Raw genomic sequence first — 17632 nt, 5'->3', positions numbered from 1 at the left:
GGGCTACTTCAGCTTCACTCCCCTGCAAGTCAGGAGTGATGTTGAGGTTATGTGCAAGGTTTTATCACCGGTCGAAATCACGTGTCACTGGGAAGAGGCTGAACTGTACAGTACATGGCATGTTAACCTAAGGCCTTCGGCATCACTTACTGTCAGCAGGGGAAATGTGTTTTGGAATTTGAATATCTAATGGAGTTGGGAGTTTAGGGGCTTTTTGGCATACATGCAGCTAAACATGAAAAGGCAAGTGAAAATGTTTTCTTTGATTTGTATCACATTTCTGGTATATTCTTTAGGGTCTGTAAGGGAAGCAACCTAAGACTTGCATTTACTGAAATTGTACACAAACTGCATTTTTTTTTTTATATTGCTGCTCTCAGTGTGTTTTGACAGGAGAGCTGTGAGTTATTTAATATTTTCTCATATAAAGGCATGATTTTAGATGATCCAGCAATGCTGGGGCCTTCTTATTTATTTATTTCCCCCCTTTAATTGCCCTGTGTTCGTCCACCAAGAGGCTTACGTGCTAAAATAGTGTTCTCAGCAGGGAGGCAAAAGCTGACCAGTCCTCACCCCTGCCTCCTTCTCCTCATCTCCCTCTATAGCACGTTGTTTTGCCCCTCTCCGCCTTCCTCCGTCTCTTTTTCTCCCTTGGTCTCTTTCATTTTCGCTGACGCTTCCTCAAAGCTACATTAAGTCATAGCAACCCCTTGAAGAGCACATCAAAGTGTTAGGGCCTGTAAAATCATACAAGCTGAGTGCTTTGCAATATCATTACATGTCCTGTCCCCCCCCCTCCCCCTCCTCTCTCTTCGCTTTCCCTCAATTTCTCAAGTGGAGGAATATATTCTGGATTTCATAAATGCGCTCGTGATTGCAACTGATGGCAACATAACACTTTACATAAATGATAGAGCGGTTATAATGCGTGCCACAGTTCATCTTCCAAAGCATGTGGAATAGATTATAATGTATACGTTATGATTGTTCTCGTCCCATGCGTGCTGCACTTTGTCCCAAACAATTGACCTCTAGCTAGTTACGTAGTTAAGTAATTAATTCCGAAGAAAAACTAACGCTTACACTTCACTGCAATTGCACACAGCAGGAAGCGGATGCAATACGGTGAACAGCACCGCAGTTTAACATAATACAAGAGCTCCGAATGACCCCCGTGACACTTAAATTGTGGAATTTATGAAGCTTTAAGAGGTCGTGCAACCACTTGCCCTCCTTGTACTTATATATTCCCACATTATGCGACGGGTTGGATTGTTCCGTTACAAATTTACCGGCTCAGAGTCCAAATCCAGTCAGTGTTTTTGGCATCCGCTCCCAGCACTCCATTCGCCAGATGGAGCGAACACTTTCATCGAGTACTCCTTGACCATCCTTGAGGTATAGCGCACTTGTGACGAGCTGCAAAGTGTCGTTCCCCCCCGGCGCCGCCTGACGTTCAGGGTGGAAGCCAGGGACGAGCCTCGCCGAAAGAAAGTGTATTGCCGCCGATGGTCGATGCAGGGCTATTTACTTAACTTAAATAATCCACAGCTTTTATTGCGGCTGTAAAACTAATCATGAAAGGTAGCCGTATTTATAGAAACAAAAAAATGATTAAAAGAAAGTAATTCTTCTGTCTGGCGTTAAGCTCCCATTTGTTTCAACCGCATCTGCAATAAGATAAGATGAACTTTATTGATTCCACGTAAGAAAATGAAAGTGTCACAGCAGCGAGACGAGGAGGAGGAGGAAAAAGCAGTGAAATATTCCAGGTGGCAAGATAACACTAACAGTAACGGAGCAGGAGGTAGAAACCAGTGTTTCAGAACAATTCAAAGAAAAATACCAATAAATATACAGTGTGCCCCAGAGAGAACGGGGATACGAGTGACTGGTGTCTGTACTTACAGAAGACGAGTAGAGGAAATGCTAGGTGACCTTTAGAATAGATCGTGTACAGTTTGAGCCAGATGGCAGCGGACGATAACAGTCCAGTGGGACCAGATGTACATAGCGTACAGTATGTGGTCAGTGCAGTAGGGTTACAGCCATTAATATATAAAGGCCGTTACAAGCCATTAATTCTGTGGGAGTGTGGCTATTTAGCGGACTACCTTTTTATATCTAAATTGTGGTCTTACTGAGGGCAGCGGTGAATGACGTGTACACAGCTGTTGTTGCACTTAAATGAATAATCTTAATGCCGTTATCTACTAAGTGATTCTCATATTTTGTGGAGGCAATGCAGTTTGTGATATCTTTATATTCTCCGGGGGGTCCTAAGCGCTCTGTATTTTACCCCTTTTCCCATTTTAATTATTCACATTTAATTACTCTTAAGTGCTGCCTTCTTCTTCTTCTTCTTCTTCTTCTTCTTCATATATGGATATCTTTACACAAGCTCAATAAGTGATTAATTTCACGTTAGGAATGGGCTTTTTTTTTTTTTCAAGCCACTGAGAAGCTTGAGGGATTGCGCTCTTTAATCCTCGGTTTATTTAAGGGTCTTTATCTGTTGCTGTGTGCGTTTATCTCTTACCGTCTCACTTTCTTCCACGCGCACATTGTCTCTTCCTCGTTCTGCTTTCTCTCTTTTCTCTCCCGATTTTTCTTTGTGTATCTCTCTCTCTCTCTCTGTCTCTGTCTCTCTGTCTCTCTCTGTCTCTCTGTCTCTCTCTGTCTCTCTCCTGTCTCTCTCTGGTCCTCTCTCTCTCCTTATCTCTAGCTCTCCTCTCGTCTCTCTGTCTCTGTCTCTCTGTCCATCTCTCTGTCTGTCTGTCTCTCTCTGTCTCTCTGTCTCTCTGTCTCTCTGTCTGTCTCTCTGTCTCTCTGTCCTCTCTGTCTCTTCTCTGTCTCTCTGTCTCTGGTCTTCTCGTCTCTCTCTCTCTCTCTATGTATCTCTCTCTGTCTCTCTGTTCTCTGTCTCTCTGTCTCTCTCTGTCTGTCTGTCTCTCTCTGTCTCTCTGTCTCTCTCTGTCTCTCTCTGTCTCTCTGTCTCTCTGTCTCTCTCTGTCTCTCTCTGTCTCTCTGTCTCTGTCTCTCTGTCTCTCTCTCTCTCTCTCTGTCTCTCTTGTCTCTGTCTGTCTCTCTCTCTCTCTGTCTCTCTGGTCTCTCTCTGTCTCTGTCTCTGTCTCTCTCTGTCTCTCTCTGTCTCTCTCTGTCTCTGGTCTGTCTCTGTCTGTCTCTCTGTCTCTGTCTCTCTGTCTGTCTGTCCTCTCTCTCTCGTCTCTCTCTGTATCTCTCTGTCTCTGTCTCTCTCCCTGGTCTCTGTCTCTGTCTCTGTCTCGCTCTCTCTGTCTCTCTCTCTGTCTCTGTCTCTCTCTCTGTCTCTGTCTCTCTCTCTGTCTCTCTGTCTTCTCTGTCTCTCTCTCTCTCTCTCTGTCTCTGTCTCTGTCTCTCTTGCTCTTCTCTTGCTCCTCTTGCTCTCTCTTGCCTTCTCTCTCTCTCTCTTTCTCTCTCTCTCTCTCTCTCTCTCCTCTCTCTCTCTCTCTCTCTCTCTCTCTCCCCCCTCCCCCTCCCTCTCTCCCCCGGAGGCTATATGTAATTACTGTCAGAGGGGGACCTGCATAGATCTCTGTGACCTTGGACACTAAAAGACATAGGCCACTCCAGGCACAGGGGGGAGTAAGTGACTATGCTGTACACTGTTGTTGCTTTGCCACTATGCTGGAGAGTTCACATAATTAAAAAAAGTTGCTAAATATAGCCCTGAAGTCTTTATGGGTGCATGGCTGTAATGGCTGTGACCTGAGTATTGGATGCTCCCATTTTTTTGTTATATTAAAGACATAAAGTACAGGAGTATTAGTTGCCCTAAACCCGTATCAGCTGTGTCCCAGTTCCTTAGTGCATACGAGTTTAGGAAGGTTTCGAATGGAGCTGGAGGGATGAATCGGATGCTTAGTCCAGATACGTTTTCCCCTGCTTGATGTGTGTCCCATTTATGTAACCATGCTTGTTATCACAACTTGTGTGTGTTGCATACACACCTGATTCCTGTGGATCCTTAAAACATCTGAAAGACATTGAATGTATTAAAGTAAGGCCTTAATTGATATTAAAATGTCTTTAAATCCAGCTGTCAAACGTCTTTAACACGCTCAGACATGGGAAGTAGGATTTTCTGAATTCTTTCTTAAATCTCAAACTAATTTATAACATCTAATTCTTTTTTAATAATTTACCGAATGCACCTCAGATCCAGATCGTGGAAAAACTGCATGTAAAATTGGCCTAAATCTCATTCCGAGTAGCTTTTTAAATAAAGTCTTTAATCTAAGTTGCCTTCATTAAGCTGGAGGAACCCTGGAGTAACATTCACCACTCAGACGTGTTAGACGGACTTTTATCCCTGTGCAACATTCCTACAGGGGTTTCTTTGCCTAGCTAGCAGCCTCCTCCCGATGTGGACCTCACTCTGTTGTCGCCAGGCATCGCTAGGCCCGGGCCCCGACCGACAAACGCACATTTTCTGCCCACCTTAAGCCTCTGCTGCAGCGCAGTTGGCGGTACATCCTGTCTGGTGCTTGTTTCCTGGCACCCATACAGACTCATAATGAGTAGAGTCGTTCCCCCCAACCAGGTGCCACTCCGTCCGCATTATTCACACTTCTACCTTTTACACACAGCAGCTGTTCATCACCTAATGATGCTGGAACCAGCTACTGATGGAGCAAGGCAAGCAGAGAGCTGCTCTCTCTCTGGCTACACTTCAATCCAGGCCCTTTTCTGTCTTTTGAAATTGAATTCTATTACTTTGAAATGTTATTTATTCAAGGGCAATTTCATATTGGCTTATTTACTTGTTCCCCTTTTTAATGTATGCTCTCCCACACACACACACACACACACACACACACACGGTGATCTCACAGCATCAGCATCTTTCTTCTCAAGTCCAACTCTATATTAAGTGAGTTTCCGCAGTAGCGCTGGTATTCACGGTGTCGATTTCAATAAGGGGACATGACAATTACTGTAGCATTTCATATTGATCAGGGTGAGTGGCCCGCTAATTGGATGTCATGTCAATGCAGCCAAGTGATGATTACTTTATACAAAAGAGCTTAATAAAGAAACAAGGGTACACATTTCGAATTGGAAGTCGTAGCGCTGCCCGCAGTGTTTGCTTTATTTTAACTCGTACAACAGAGCGTTATGAAGCAACCTTTTTCTTCTTCTTTATTTTTTACAAAAGCAGTCATTTTCTTTCTTAATCAAGAGTTCTTTGTTGAACAGTCGAATTAAGACAATGAAGTGAATGAACTAATCGGGAATTTCAGGCGACAGACAAAAGAAATGCAACAAAGAACTAAATGTGACAATTGCATTAAATTATTATGCTAAATAGTTTAATAGCCCCTTCAAATTAGGGGAGAATGGCTGTAATTGCTATAGTGTTCTCTCTATGCACACGCAGTCATCTTAACGCTAAAGCTTCTCGTCTTTAACACCATTAGGTTGAATTGTAAATGTGGCCTGAATATAATGTGCTGCCGTCTAAATAATGGGAACGCAACAGGCTGTAAAAAAAGGAAAGTACTGCTTTGTGTGAAGAACTTACTCACATTGTGTCCCAGGTATGCCCCCAAGGTATGCATTATTAAAGCGGATACGCAACTTTGCTTCTAAAAGGTCAGCTCACCTGTCAGTTTGAGGCTGGGTGCTTTTGATTTCCCTGCTCTTCATCCGTATTCGTCACTATCCTAGCATGCATGATTTGCACTAATGTCAACTTCTGGGTCTATTACCTAAAGCTGAATGGCTGAATGACACTTTTCTCAGTGGTGAGCCACTTAGAGGTCTACGGGGTTCTCTTGAAAATTGGCACGGCTCGCACTCCCCGGTCCTCTTCCCCAAATGGCGCACAGGGCCATCTTGTGAATATATTTGGACTCCTCACAATCAAAACAGGGCATTAGCTGCAGTCAATGAGGCTCGACAGGTGGCAGAGAGAGTAGCAGGAGAGATTGATGCAAAAAGAGAGCCACAGATGCTGTCTCTGTTTAGATTTTCAGTGATGGTTTTCCAATTACAGAAACAGTAATTTGCTGTAAAAGGCTCCAGATTGCCGGGAAGGGTAGAATGGAACAGGGTAATTGGTGGTGGTGGTGGTGGGGGGGGGGGGGGCATCATCGCATGAGATATAATGCATATCACTCTCCAGTGGGAGTGGAGCGGCATTACTCAAGCAGGGGGATCAATTGTTTTTTATAGTGGCCTCCCTCAACGCTGGGCAGATGCTGACACCACTTTAAACATCACTCAAGCAGGGGAGCAAATGGCCTTTCTCTTGTCTTAGCTCCCTCCTTGTCACACAGTGTCTTCAGAAAGTGTACACATATCCCCGCGCTCATTGTTGACCAACCACAAGGGGCATTAAGCTCATAACAGCTGTGCTTTGTTTGCTTGCACACACAAATGCATGCCTCCAGAGCCGGTGCATACTGCACAGAGCCTGTGTTTTTGTTGTTTGTCAGTGCGGACGTTTACCTTTTTGAAGTGTTCAGCCATTCCTCTCCCCCAGAGGATAAAGCCCGTCCAAACCTCATGCATATTTAACGGTCCAATCTAACAGGTGAGCTAAAGCACAAAGCTCTGTTCAGGCGCTGTGACGGTAGATGATGCACCGTCCATGTGTCCACTCAGTCTTTGACCTGTCACAGCACAAGCGCACAGCCCTGCAGTGAGCAGGAAATGCACAAACATATTTGTTTGTCAGTTTGACTGTCTCATTCTTGCCTTCCTTTTTCATTAATCATAATCAATCATAGCCAGGTTTATGTTTCCGGATCCTCTCATGTAAATAGTTTCCCCGGCAGGTGTCCCTTTCAGAGACGCACTCCATTTTGATTGGTAATTCCTTCATTCTTATAAGCCAGGAAATGAGAATGCTTTCATAACAACATCGCTCTCTTGGCCTCTGCCTTTGTCATTTTGTGATTATTTACCCTTCTATGGTTTAATGGCTTTGGTAAACAGCTTAATAGAATTCAGTACGGCCTTGGGACGCGTAGCGAAAGGGCACATGATTCACTGTTTCCTTGTTGCTGCTCACACACCGTGTGCCACAATATAATCAAATATGATAATAGACAACCTGTAAAACTGTTGTAAGACTCTCCTAACCTCTCTCTCTCTTTCCTTCTCCATTGTTTTCTAGTTTTTAATCCCAATCGCTCCCTCACTCTGCGCTGGGCATTCACAATGTAATTATATATGATTTACAAACAGCTGCAGCCATAATGGTGTATAAACAAATTACAGAACGAGGCAGGAAAAACAACAGAGGAATAAAGAGATGAAGACAGAGAGAAATTGGCCAGCGTCAGACTCAGTCAGTGGTTTGGCTGTTTTTTGGATCATTGCTTTGGCTCTCCGTTCGACACAAAATGAGAATTAACGCTCGACATGGTTTACCCCTTCTGCACGCAGATATTTAGCTGTCTGTGTGCCAACATTAAATAGAAGTGTGCCTCTGTAATGCAGAGTGTCCTCGCTGCTCTTCCTTCCTAATGTGATTGCTCACATTCATTCAGAATTTCACAAGGATGCTGCACTTGCACAAGATTTTGCTCAATTGACCCCCCAGGGCCTAGATTTTCTCTCAGTGCTCGCCTTTAGCATGTGAAGCTCATTTCAGTCTTCTTCCATGATTGCAGTCGGAGCAGTGTGCTTTGTGATGTTCATCTACGTGTGATTTCACATGCCCGCTTGTCCTGACGGTTTCTTTGTGACGTGCATGTTTGCACAAATAGTTTTCTGACCATGCCTCTGCAGAGAAGCACTCACCTGGACTTAAACCTGCACACACAGATAAATGCATAAACCTGAAGCAAGTGCACCTTTGTCCAAGAAGCCTGCACAGTAAATTGGATGTGTAAGTCCCAGCAGAGAATAATGATAATGCACTTTGCAAATGTGGACATGCACATTATAAGATGCTCAGCAGCTCACAGGGAGACGAGGAAGCGCTAAAGATGTTAGCGCGTTGCAAGAAAAGGTGTCCTCATGAACCAAATCATAAAGACGGCGCAGAAGGACATGTTTTTGTTTTTCTTGAAATAAATAAAAACAATGTCAGTCAGTAGATTGACATAGATGTATTGTTAAAGTGTAACTGGACTTGTCTTGGTAGTAATTGGAGTGAATGTATGGGTCGCAGCAGATCGTAAATCATCTTGTTAAACTTGGCGATCCATAACACTGTACTGTCAGTGCCAATATACATAAATATATATATATATCTCGTATCTCCAGACCACAAAGTGAACCTACAGAAAAATGCCAACTTATTTGATCAGTCTGCAGTGAAACATGGGCAAATAACATAAACACAATCTGAATCCGACATAACGAAACGACCGCTGAACGTTTGTAACACCAGCGAAAGAACTCCGGGCCATAGATATGTATTTGGGTTAAACATATTCATCTCAGCTAACTATTGTATAATCAATCTGTACATGTCGGTGTTCTCTTGCAGGAGGAAATGCAACACATTTTAGGTTCTTGGGAACATGCTGCACTTTCCTTGTCAGCTCTTTAAAAAAAAAAAATACCTGGGTCTTTTTCAGTAAAGAAGGAAAATCAATAAGCCTTATTCATTGGCTGGAGTTAGGAATGGTTTCCCTCAGAGATTCGACAACTGGTTCAAAGCGAGACATCTGAGCGTCAGAAAACGGCACTAACTGTAACACTTTGCCACGGTGCAAGTTGGAGAAAGAAGCATGATCAGTTGCGGCAGTGTGACTGCATTGTAAGTTTAATTCAAAGCTTGCAGCAAGGCGCAATGTACATGCTGGAGTGTTTTAGCAGACCATCTGATACGACGGCAAGGAATTGGCTGTCAGACTTCTGACGAGCGAAGATTCATATCAGATCTTCATTAGCTAATCAGGTCACTGTTCATAGTGTGCCGTGTTTGAATTTCCCCCCATTTAACGCATCACGTATTAGAGCTAAACCTCCACACCGTAGCACAATTCCGCTGCACCATTTACACAAGTAAAGCATTTTTAATTAGGTTGGACTAAGAGGTTCCATCCATTAAGGCTTCATGTGTGTGCATATATTTAGCAGGTAGAACCCTCTTACAGCTCATGTGTCATTTATTCAGTCCTCTCTGGGCCCAAAGTGGAACATGGCCCAGGAACAGAAATAAATATATAAGTCGGTGTGTAAATATACACGCGTACATTCACACGAGTACACTCTGAAAAGGAAGGAAGGCACACACTAACTTTTTTTAATTAGATTAATAAATCAAGAAGTTGGCTGGCTGTGACGGCTGTAGCCCAATGCCACTCCGGTAAGTCTGCACCAAGTCGCTCTGGCAAAGCCGGAGCAGGCTGATGTAACCACACCACGTGTGTGTGTGTGTGTGTGTGTGTGTGTGTGTGCGTGTGCGTGTGCGTGTGGGTGTGTTTGTGCGTATGAGGCTTCGGGAAGCAATTCATCTGACATGTTTTTCCAAAAACTGCTTTCTCTACAAAACGCTGAGGATGTGTCTTGTTTGGTGTGTGTTTGTGTGTGTTTGTATTTATGCTCCTATTCCCCTCACTGCATTCATCAGCAGTTGGTGTAGCAGTGGGTGGCCAATAAGGTGTTTGGACACCCCCCCTCTGCCCTGACCCCTTTCACAATCAAACCGAGCTCCCAGCTTTTTCCTTCACACTCCAAATCCCTTCGTACCCCTCGCTGGTGTTTCTCCTTTATGTTTGACATGCTAATGAAGGTTTCCTGTCTGCTGTCGGTTGGCAGCTGCTTGGCCGCCTCGGCTCTGATAAACAGCATCATTATTTATATTTTCTTGTTTTTCCAATAGCAGAAATAATATTAGGTGTTAATGACAACTCACGGCAGCGGTAAAGGAGTAAAGAATGGCGTGTTTTTCGATGTGTAGGCTGCACTGCCTGCCTCCCAAGCTGTTTGTTTGGTAGTAGAGTAATATGCATAGTAAGCAGAACTTACTAATTCTACACACACACACACACACACACACACACTGACTGCATTTACGCGCACAAGAAACCGGGTTAGGGGGGGGAAAAATCACGTTAAGACGGGAAATCTGAGAATGTGTTTACCTGAGCGGCAATAACTTGGTTACTGTAAAAGCCAAGTTTACATACAGATGGTCAGTAATTAGATTTCTCCTGTGTGTTGGTTTTATCCAAGGCTGGCATATTCAAAGTGCGTTAGTGATATATGAAGCTAGAGCTTTGTTTTTCTTCTGCTCAGAGCGTTAGGACTGATGGCACAGTGAGAGGACAGACTGTGTGAGAGCACACGGTGTTTGCACTATTTGTACTCAGATTTTACAATCGGTCAGCTGTTCGGCTGTGGACACCAACTTATTTAGACTCATTCATCTTCGTTTGAATTTCTCTGGGTCATTTTTTTAAAGTCTTCTCCAAGGTGCTGGAAAGGAGGGTTCGGCCGAAAGTCGAACCTCTGATTGAAGAGGAACAATGCGGATTCCGTCCTGGTCGTGGAACAACGGACCAACTATTCACTCTCGCAAGTATCCTGGAGGGGGCCTGGGAGTACACCCAACCGGTCTACATGTGTTTTGTGGATCTGGAGAAGGCGTATGACCGTGTCCCCGGGTGATACTGTGGGGGGTGCTGCGGGAGTATGGGGTAAGGGGGTCACTTCTGAGGGCCATCCAATCCCTGTACGCCCAAAGCGAGAGTTGTGTGCGGATACTCTGCAATAAGTCGGACTCGTTCCCAGTGAATGTTGGCCTCCGCCAGGGCTGCGCTTTATCACTAATCCTGTTCATAATTTTCATGGACAGGATATCGAGGCATAGTCGTGGAGGAGAGGGATTGCAGTTCGGTGGCCCGAGGACCTCGTCGCTACTCTTAGCAGATGATGTGGTCCTAATGGCATCATCGGTCTGTGACCTTCAGCAGTCACTGGATCGGTTCGCAGCCGAGTGTGAAGCGGTTGGGATGAGGATCAGCACCTCAAAATCTGAGGCCACGGCTCTCAGCAGGAAACCGGTGGATTGCCTACTCCGGGTAGGGAATGAGCCCTTACCCCAAGTGAAGGAGTTCAAGTACCTCGGGATCTTGATTGGCCGGAGAATCGGAGCAGCGGGGGCGGTATTACATTCGCTTTACCACACCGTTGTGACAAAAAGAGAGCTGAGCCAGAAGGCAAAGCTCTCGATCATCCGGGCGATCTTCGTTCCTACCCTCACCTGGTCATGAAGGCTGGGTCATGACCGAAAGAACGAGATCACGGGTACAAGCGGACGAAATGGGTTTTCTCAGACGGGTGGCTGGCGTCTCACTTAGAGATGGGGTGAGAAGCTCAGCCATCCATGAGAGACTCAGAGTAGAGCCGCTGCTCCTACTCTGGCGTTCCAGGCACATCCAGCTGGGAGGAGACCCCGGGGAAGACCCAGGACTCGGTGGAGAGATTATATCTCCTCACTGGCCTGGGAACGCCTCGGGATCCCCCAGTTGGAGCTGGAGGATGTGGCCCGGAGAAGGGAAGATTGGGGTTCTTTACTGGAGCTGCTGCCCCCGCGACCCGACCCCGGATAAGCGGTAGACGATGGATGGATTTTTTAGATGCAGCTAATATTTTACAATGAAAAGTAGGGTATTCATTTCTTACTCTACTGTCTTAATGGGCATATCCTCTTTAGATTTATTCACATCCAGATATAAATATAGATTTTCTTTTGCAGTTTCTCCCATTTCTGGGGTTAATCTCTCCTTACAATCCTCAGGGAAAATGTCTTTTATGTGTTTTTCCATCACACATATTTCCCATTCCATATTCATCCATTGTTTAAAGTCTGTTGGTTCCATTTATACCAGATTTTAGTTATTGCCTTTTTTTGAAGGCAGCTTTAAATTTAATTACTTTGAATCCGAGGATGCGCTGCTAAGACTAAAGATCTTTTTTTTTATCTCTCCTCACTGCTCATGCTATTGTTCCCCAGTCTCAATTATTTGTCATCCAAATCAACCACAACATATTATAAAAACTTTTATGAACCTATGTCTGATACATGACCAAGAAACTTCTCTTAATCCCTTAATTGATTTAGAAAACCTGGATTATTGTGTACTTTAGGTTTAAGAAATCTGGTTACAGCAGAAAGCTCACACTCGACACAGCGATTCTTTCAGTTGTACTGCGAGTATTATTTGACATATCTGATAAGAGTTTCTTTTGCCTCCATTCACCCTCCCATTGTATAATTATGTGTGGTTAGAAAGGCTCCATTACTGATGACCCTTGCTACCCACAAAACCTCCTCCAGCTGGTAGATCAGTGAAAATGGCCTCTAAAAATACCACATCAAATTTCATGTGGGCCACTTTCCTAAACTGGCCGCTGTAATTTCTTCCGCACACTCCTCCCATACACACACACACACACACACAGCCACTTTGGAACACTCGTATGCATGCGTGTGTAAATATACAGTGACATACACAAACAAGTATACTACACATATTACACAAACACCAGGAAGTGGATCTCTTGGAGATGCACTCACCTAGTGGCACCCAAATTGGCTCCCTAATTGCAACTGAAGGATGCAAATCAAGCTGCATTCAATCAGTCTTTTGAATCCATGGAGCACTGACTCACTCTCTGGTTTCTCCAATTCCCACCATATCGACAGCCACATTCTCACCTTGAATCCACCGTAATGTGTCTGCTGTGCATGATCTAATGGCTTGAGAGGCCATTAAGGCCCATTGGAAGCTGGCTCCTGTTAATCAAAGCTGTATGTCTCCAACAGGGTCAACCCAGCACTAGCTGCGTGGGGCTAACGGCATTTTTAATTTTTTTATGGTCTCATTTTGGGTTAATGTGGATTTTGAGCTGATGGGTTGTGGCATTTAAGAGAAACCATCCATCCATCTTTTCTCCTTATCACAAGAAGACGTTTCATATGTTTTTTTAATTTACTATGCCGAGCTGTGTGCTTTCCTAAGATGAATATTTATTATTTGTTTGTTCATATGAAACGCCATTTAAGGTACCTTCTCTAAGGCAGCGACGCAGTTTAACTGGAACCCTGCTGTTGTATAATAAACCATGCTGCAGCACGCAATCACTTTTTAATAACAATGATCACGAGAAGCACTTCAGTTACAAACAGCATGAACAACCCAGAAAAGGCCTCCGTGTGTGTGTGTGTGTGTGTGTGAACCAGAACATAGAGTCATACTTTGCAAAGTTGCATCAGACTTTATTTCATTCTTACCAATGCATTTATTTAGGAGCTCTGCGGGGGTGAGATGCAAGTGTGTTCATGCTTCTGCCTTAAGACCTGTTTTCTCATCACACCCAATAAAACCAACATCCAAACCAAAGCAACCTGCTCGCCCCTGTGTAGCTGAGAGAATTGAACTTTACACCAATTCTACTAAAATGCAGCTTACATCTTCAACTCCTTCTCTATGGGAGTAAAATTGGAGGCAAAACCGTAAACACATCACTGTCAAAGTAAAACCTGAAGACGGCCCATAGTGATGTAATGCAATGCAACTTCAAGCAGTGAACAAAACCGTGTAATCGCAATGGAACTGTAAATTGGAGTTTGTCTCCATCTCACTCATGTTTGTCTTTGTACAGGGAGCCAGTTGGAGAGTCTGATGGAGACCATGAGGGCAGAGATCGCCGCCCAGCCGCCAGTCGAAGGATCCTACGCAGCACGCCGAGGGGACTACTGCATAGCCAAATTTGCTGATGACGAATGGTGAGCAAACCTTTTGATACGTGTGATCGGATTTAAAAGCCTGACTTAACCCATCAGCAAGATGCTCAGGCTCTAGAGTGAATCCTGAACTCTATGCCTGACCCATATCCAGCAGCTTCTCTTGTGACGACTCGTCAAAGTTCCTTTGCAAGCAGTTGATTTAGAATTAACTGAAACTAGGTCTACTACAATTGAGACGTTTACTGTTTGATGTGCTACATTTCCGTGAGACGTATATACGTAAGTTTGCATGTTTTTTCCCCCTTCCAGGAATACCTGACGTTTCCTTTTTTTTTTTTTTTACCGTGTCTCTATTTAAGCCTGTGATGCGTTCACTGCAGACACCCACGGGGTGTAATTAGCTCACTGCCTCCGTTTTGGCCTTTCAGCAGTCGCTTGACAGTAACACACGCACACGCACACACACACACACACACACACACTCTCCTCACCGGATGTTGGGAGTTTACAGATGGTCATGGGGACAGATAAAAGTCACAGTGATCGAGGGAGGGAGAGAGAGCGTCTGTGTCGAGAAGGTGACGGCGAAAAAAGATCACAAAACTGATTAAAAAAAAAAAAAAAAAAAAAGTTCCCTCCACACAGGTGCTCTTCATTCTGTCCTCCATTCTTCCCTCTATCTTCCTCTCCAGACTTTAAAGGGGGGAAAACTAAAGTTATTCCCTCGTCCCAGCCACCAATGCAAGTCAATGAGCATTTAAAACAGGCCATCTGTTGTAAACCTTCACTTTCTTCAGCCGTGTTTGTGTAGAGCAGCCTGTCTTCGTGTTGCTTTGAACAACAGCACAGTCGTCCTGCTCCAAGTGGTAAACGTTCTTGATTTTTGTCTTTTTTTTTTTAATCATATATTAAACAGCAAGCTAATTATGTTCATGTTCACATTGTGCTGTGCCCATATCTTTGTATTCTGTGATGCATGTGGAATGTCTGCTTGTTTCATTAGGGGGCTAATTAGAAACTCGTCGCCTTTCAAGTCTTCTTAGAACACCAGAGTCGGCGTAAATAGAAAGGAAAAAGCTCTGTTCATCAGTCACTCGCACACTTTGTCTCTCACTCAGCTCGTTGCTATTCTGTATGTCTCCCTGTTAATCACTTATTTGGGTTTTAACCTTGTTCTCTTGTCTCTGCCCATGTGGCTGCAATTATTTGCTGGTTTCGGTGCTCAGTTTGTCTTCCCCCCCCCCCCTCCCTCATCAAATTTGAGTGATGGTCAGATGAGGAGAACATTCTCTTCTGTAGCTTCTGTGTGAATTTACGAGTAGGATTTGGCTTTGTTGTTGTTTCCTTTCATTTGTCACTGGTCTGGAAATCAAGTTTATTTCCATTAAATTCAGCTTGCCAAATGTGCTGGAAAAATCAAACCTTACAAAGTCAACATTCTGGGGTTTTGTGGTCATCACTAATGCACTAAAGTTATTTGCTCCCAGGCAAAAAGGGTTCTAAATTTCCGTCCTTTATTGCAAAGAGGCCTCTGTGCAATTTCCACAGCGCGCCGCATGTCTTGATAGATCCCCTCTGTCGCCTCTCAATCTCCCGGCCTGCTCATCCTCTGCTGCTCCTCTCCCCCGATCACAACAGACACATCTTCCAACACCTTTTCCCCAGGGAAATAAGCACGGAATCATTTACTCATCTCCTTTTCCTCTTGTGCCCTCTGTTTTCATCTCCGTTTCCCTCTGCTCTCTCTCTCTCTCTCTCTCTCTCTCCCCTCCCTCCGTCTCTGTGTCTATCTCTCTCTCTCTCTCTCTCAATTATTCTGTCGCTGCTGCAGGTACAGAGCCAGAGTGGAGAAAGTTGAGTCACCGGCAAAGGTTCATGTCTTCTACATCGACTACGGCAATGTGAGTAGCTGCGACCATGAATTTGACTGTGAGAAAAGTGTTGAATGTTGCATAATCATCATTAAAACACAGTGCAGTTGTTTGGGCCACTGAATGAACAAAACATTCTGTAAGGGCCAAACCCACAGCCAGAGGGAATGGAGTATCTAAGGAGGGATTTCTTTTCTATTTCTTGCATCTATTCAGACACCAGTTGTTTGCTTATCAGCCTTTATGTATCCTCTCAGCTCGAGTTTTTAGGACAAATATGATGCAGGCTTGTTTGTCTTCTCTTTATTGTTTACGACTGAAGCAAAGAGTGCAACTGAGTGTATCGTTTTTATTCCTTTTCATAACAATGACAAAAGCAGAACTCCCCCACTCTCTGGATCTTTTATTTCTTTTCTTTTTTTTTTATAAACTCTGTGATGACGAAAGCACTACATCCTCGTGAGTGCGTTATTGTGCGTTTTGTACCGACGTGCGTACACACGCTTGCATCACCGAGTGGCTCATGCAGCCAACCCCCGGCCCCGCGGGAGATTTCCCATGATGCAGTGGAGCGGCACAGTGTGTGACTGACCTCAGAGTAGGGGGACAGCTCGAGGTTTGGCTGGCAGACGCGATGCATCCTGGCATGTTGCTGAAAGTGTGATTCTCGGAGGCCGACCTGGCGCACCAAAAAGAATGCAGCTGATATCTACCTCATTCTCTGTAGTTTTGCGTCATTGAAGGTTGAGTCATTTGGTGCGTCTGTGTCATGAGCTATTAGTTGGTAATATTGCCACCCGTCTCTGGTATAGGTCAGTCCCTGAATTATTATGGGATCATTAACAAACACAGCAGAGCACTTTTGTCTTTCACTTTTAAGGCCCACATTTACAGTGCCGTCAAAATCTAATATGGCGTTGATAAATCTTAACGTTCTAATCCATAATAAACGTTCAAGGCATTCGCTGTCTAGACTGTACAGTCCAATGAACACATTAACCTAAGATATGAGGGGTCATTAAATTAACTCCCCACCCCTAACGGCTGCATGTCTGACTTTCCACCTGCATGTTTTCTCTTTTAGATGGCACAGGATGTATCAACTTTATCGCTTCTTTATGCTTCATATCGGTGACATGTAGTGCCTACTTTGCATGTATAGGCCTGTCAGCACCAACACAGAGCCCGTGTTGACTGCTGTACTGTAGTGTAGATCCACAAGTACTTAAAACAAAGAGATGTTCCAAGATGCGTGCCAAGATCATGAATTCGTAAAATGTGATTCCTATAATCATTGCATAATTAAACTGGTGTTATCGTCTCTGAAGCACTTTTTAGAAAATGTTACTTTTTTTTTTTTTTTTTTTACTAAAATGGATATCCAGCGTCATTGTATTCAATTGCACACTGGCAAGTAATGTTGATGTTTCTTTTACACGTTTTACTGCTTTTAGTGTGTTTTACGATCCGTCAGGTCTGACTGCCGACTTGACATCTATTGTCGTCTTTACTCTCAGCCTGTAGCTGAGCTACAGAGCAGATGGAGCTTAGTGAAAGGGGCTCCAGTACTGCTGTAGAAACAGCTGTGAATGATTGTTAAGGTGACATATACAAGCATGTAGCCCTTACGCTACAATATGGCATCTGTCCTTCTTTCACAGTTGTAAACCATCATTGTTAAAGTGACACACAGATATCAGAATTGATTCCGAATCAAGGAAGAAATGGAAGTGTATGACGGAGCACAGGACGAATTTACAGCCTCAGTATGTGATGCGTTGCGTTTGGAGATGCCCTTCCCTTGCAGAGGCGTTTGATTTGTGAGATGCACTCTGTAATGGGGGGGGGGGGGAGAATCAGAAAGTGAATTTTCATCACAAGCTTTTTGTTTTATGTATCTGTATCATAACTGAAGCAGCCAGACATTTCTGTTGGCTTCTTTTACTGTAGTGGTAGCAGGAGATGGATGTCTCTGTCATGTTTGCTTATACACATCATCACAAACACACACACTCCAAATGTTGTCGAGCTTCACTTCACCGTCTCAAAACCTCAACCTCAT

At 44.2% G+C, this 17632-nt stretch overlaps 1 protein-coding gene across 1 annotated transcript in view; it reads left to right on the top strand.

Annotated features, from left to right (window-relative positions):
- The window catches only part of snd1 (staphylococcal nuclease and tudor domain containing 1), a 165684-nt gene that overhangs the window by 127641 nt on the left and 20411 nt on the right, over nt 1-17632 (top strand). Inside the window, 2 exon segments of the mRNA XM_029462488.1 lie at nt 13615-13738; nt 15531-15600. Of these exon segments, the coding sequence (XP_029318348.1) occupies nt 13615-13738; nt 15531-15600 (194 nt within the window).

Source organism: Cottoperca gobio, chromosome 23 (genome assembly GCF_900634415.1).
Source record: "Cottoperca gobio chromosome 23, fCotGob3.1, whole genome shotgun sequence".
NCBI lineage: Eukaryota > Metazoa > Chordata > Actinopteri > Perciformes > Bovichtidae > Cottoperca > Cottoperca gobio.
Note: the sequence above shows the minus strand (reverse complement) of the source record. Positions and strands in the feature narration are given on the sequence as shown.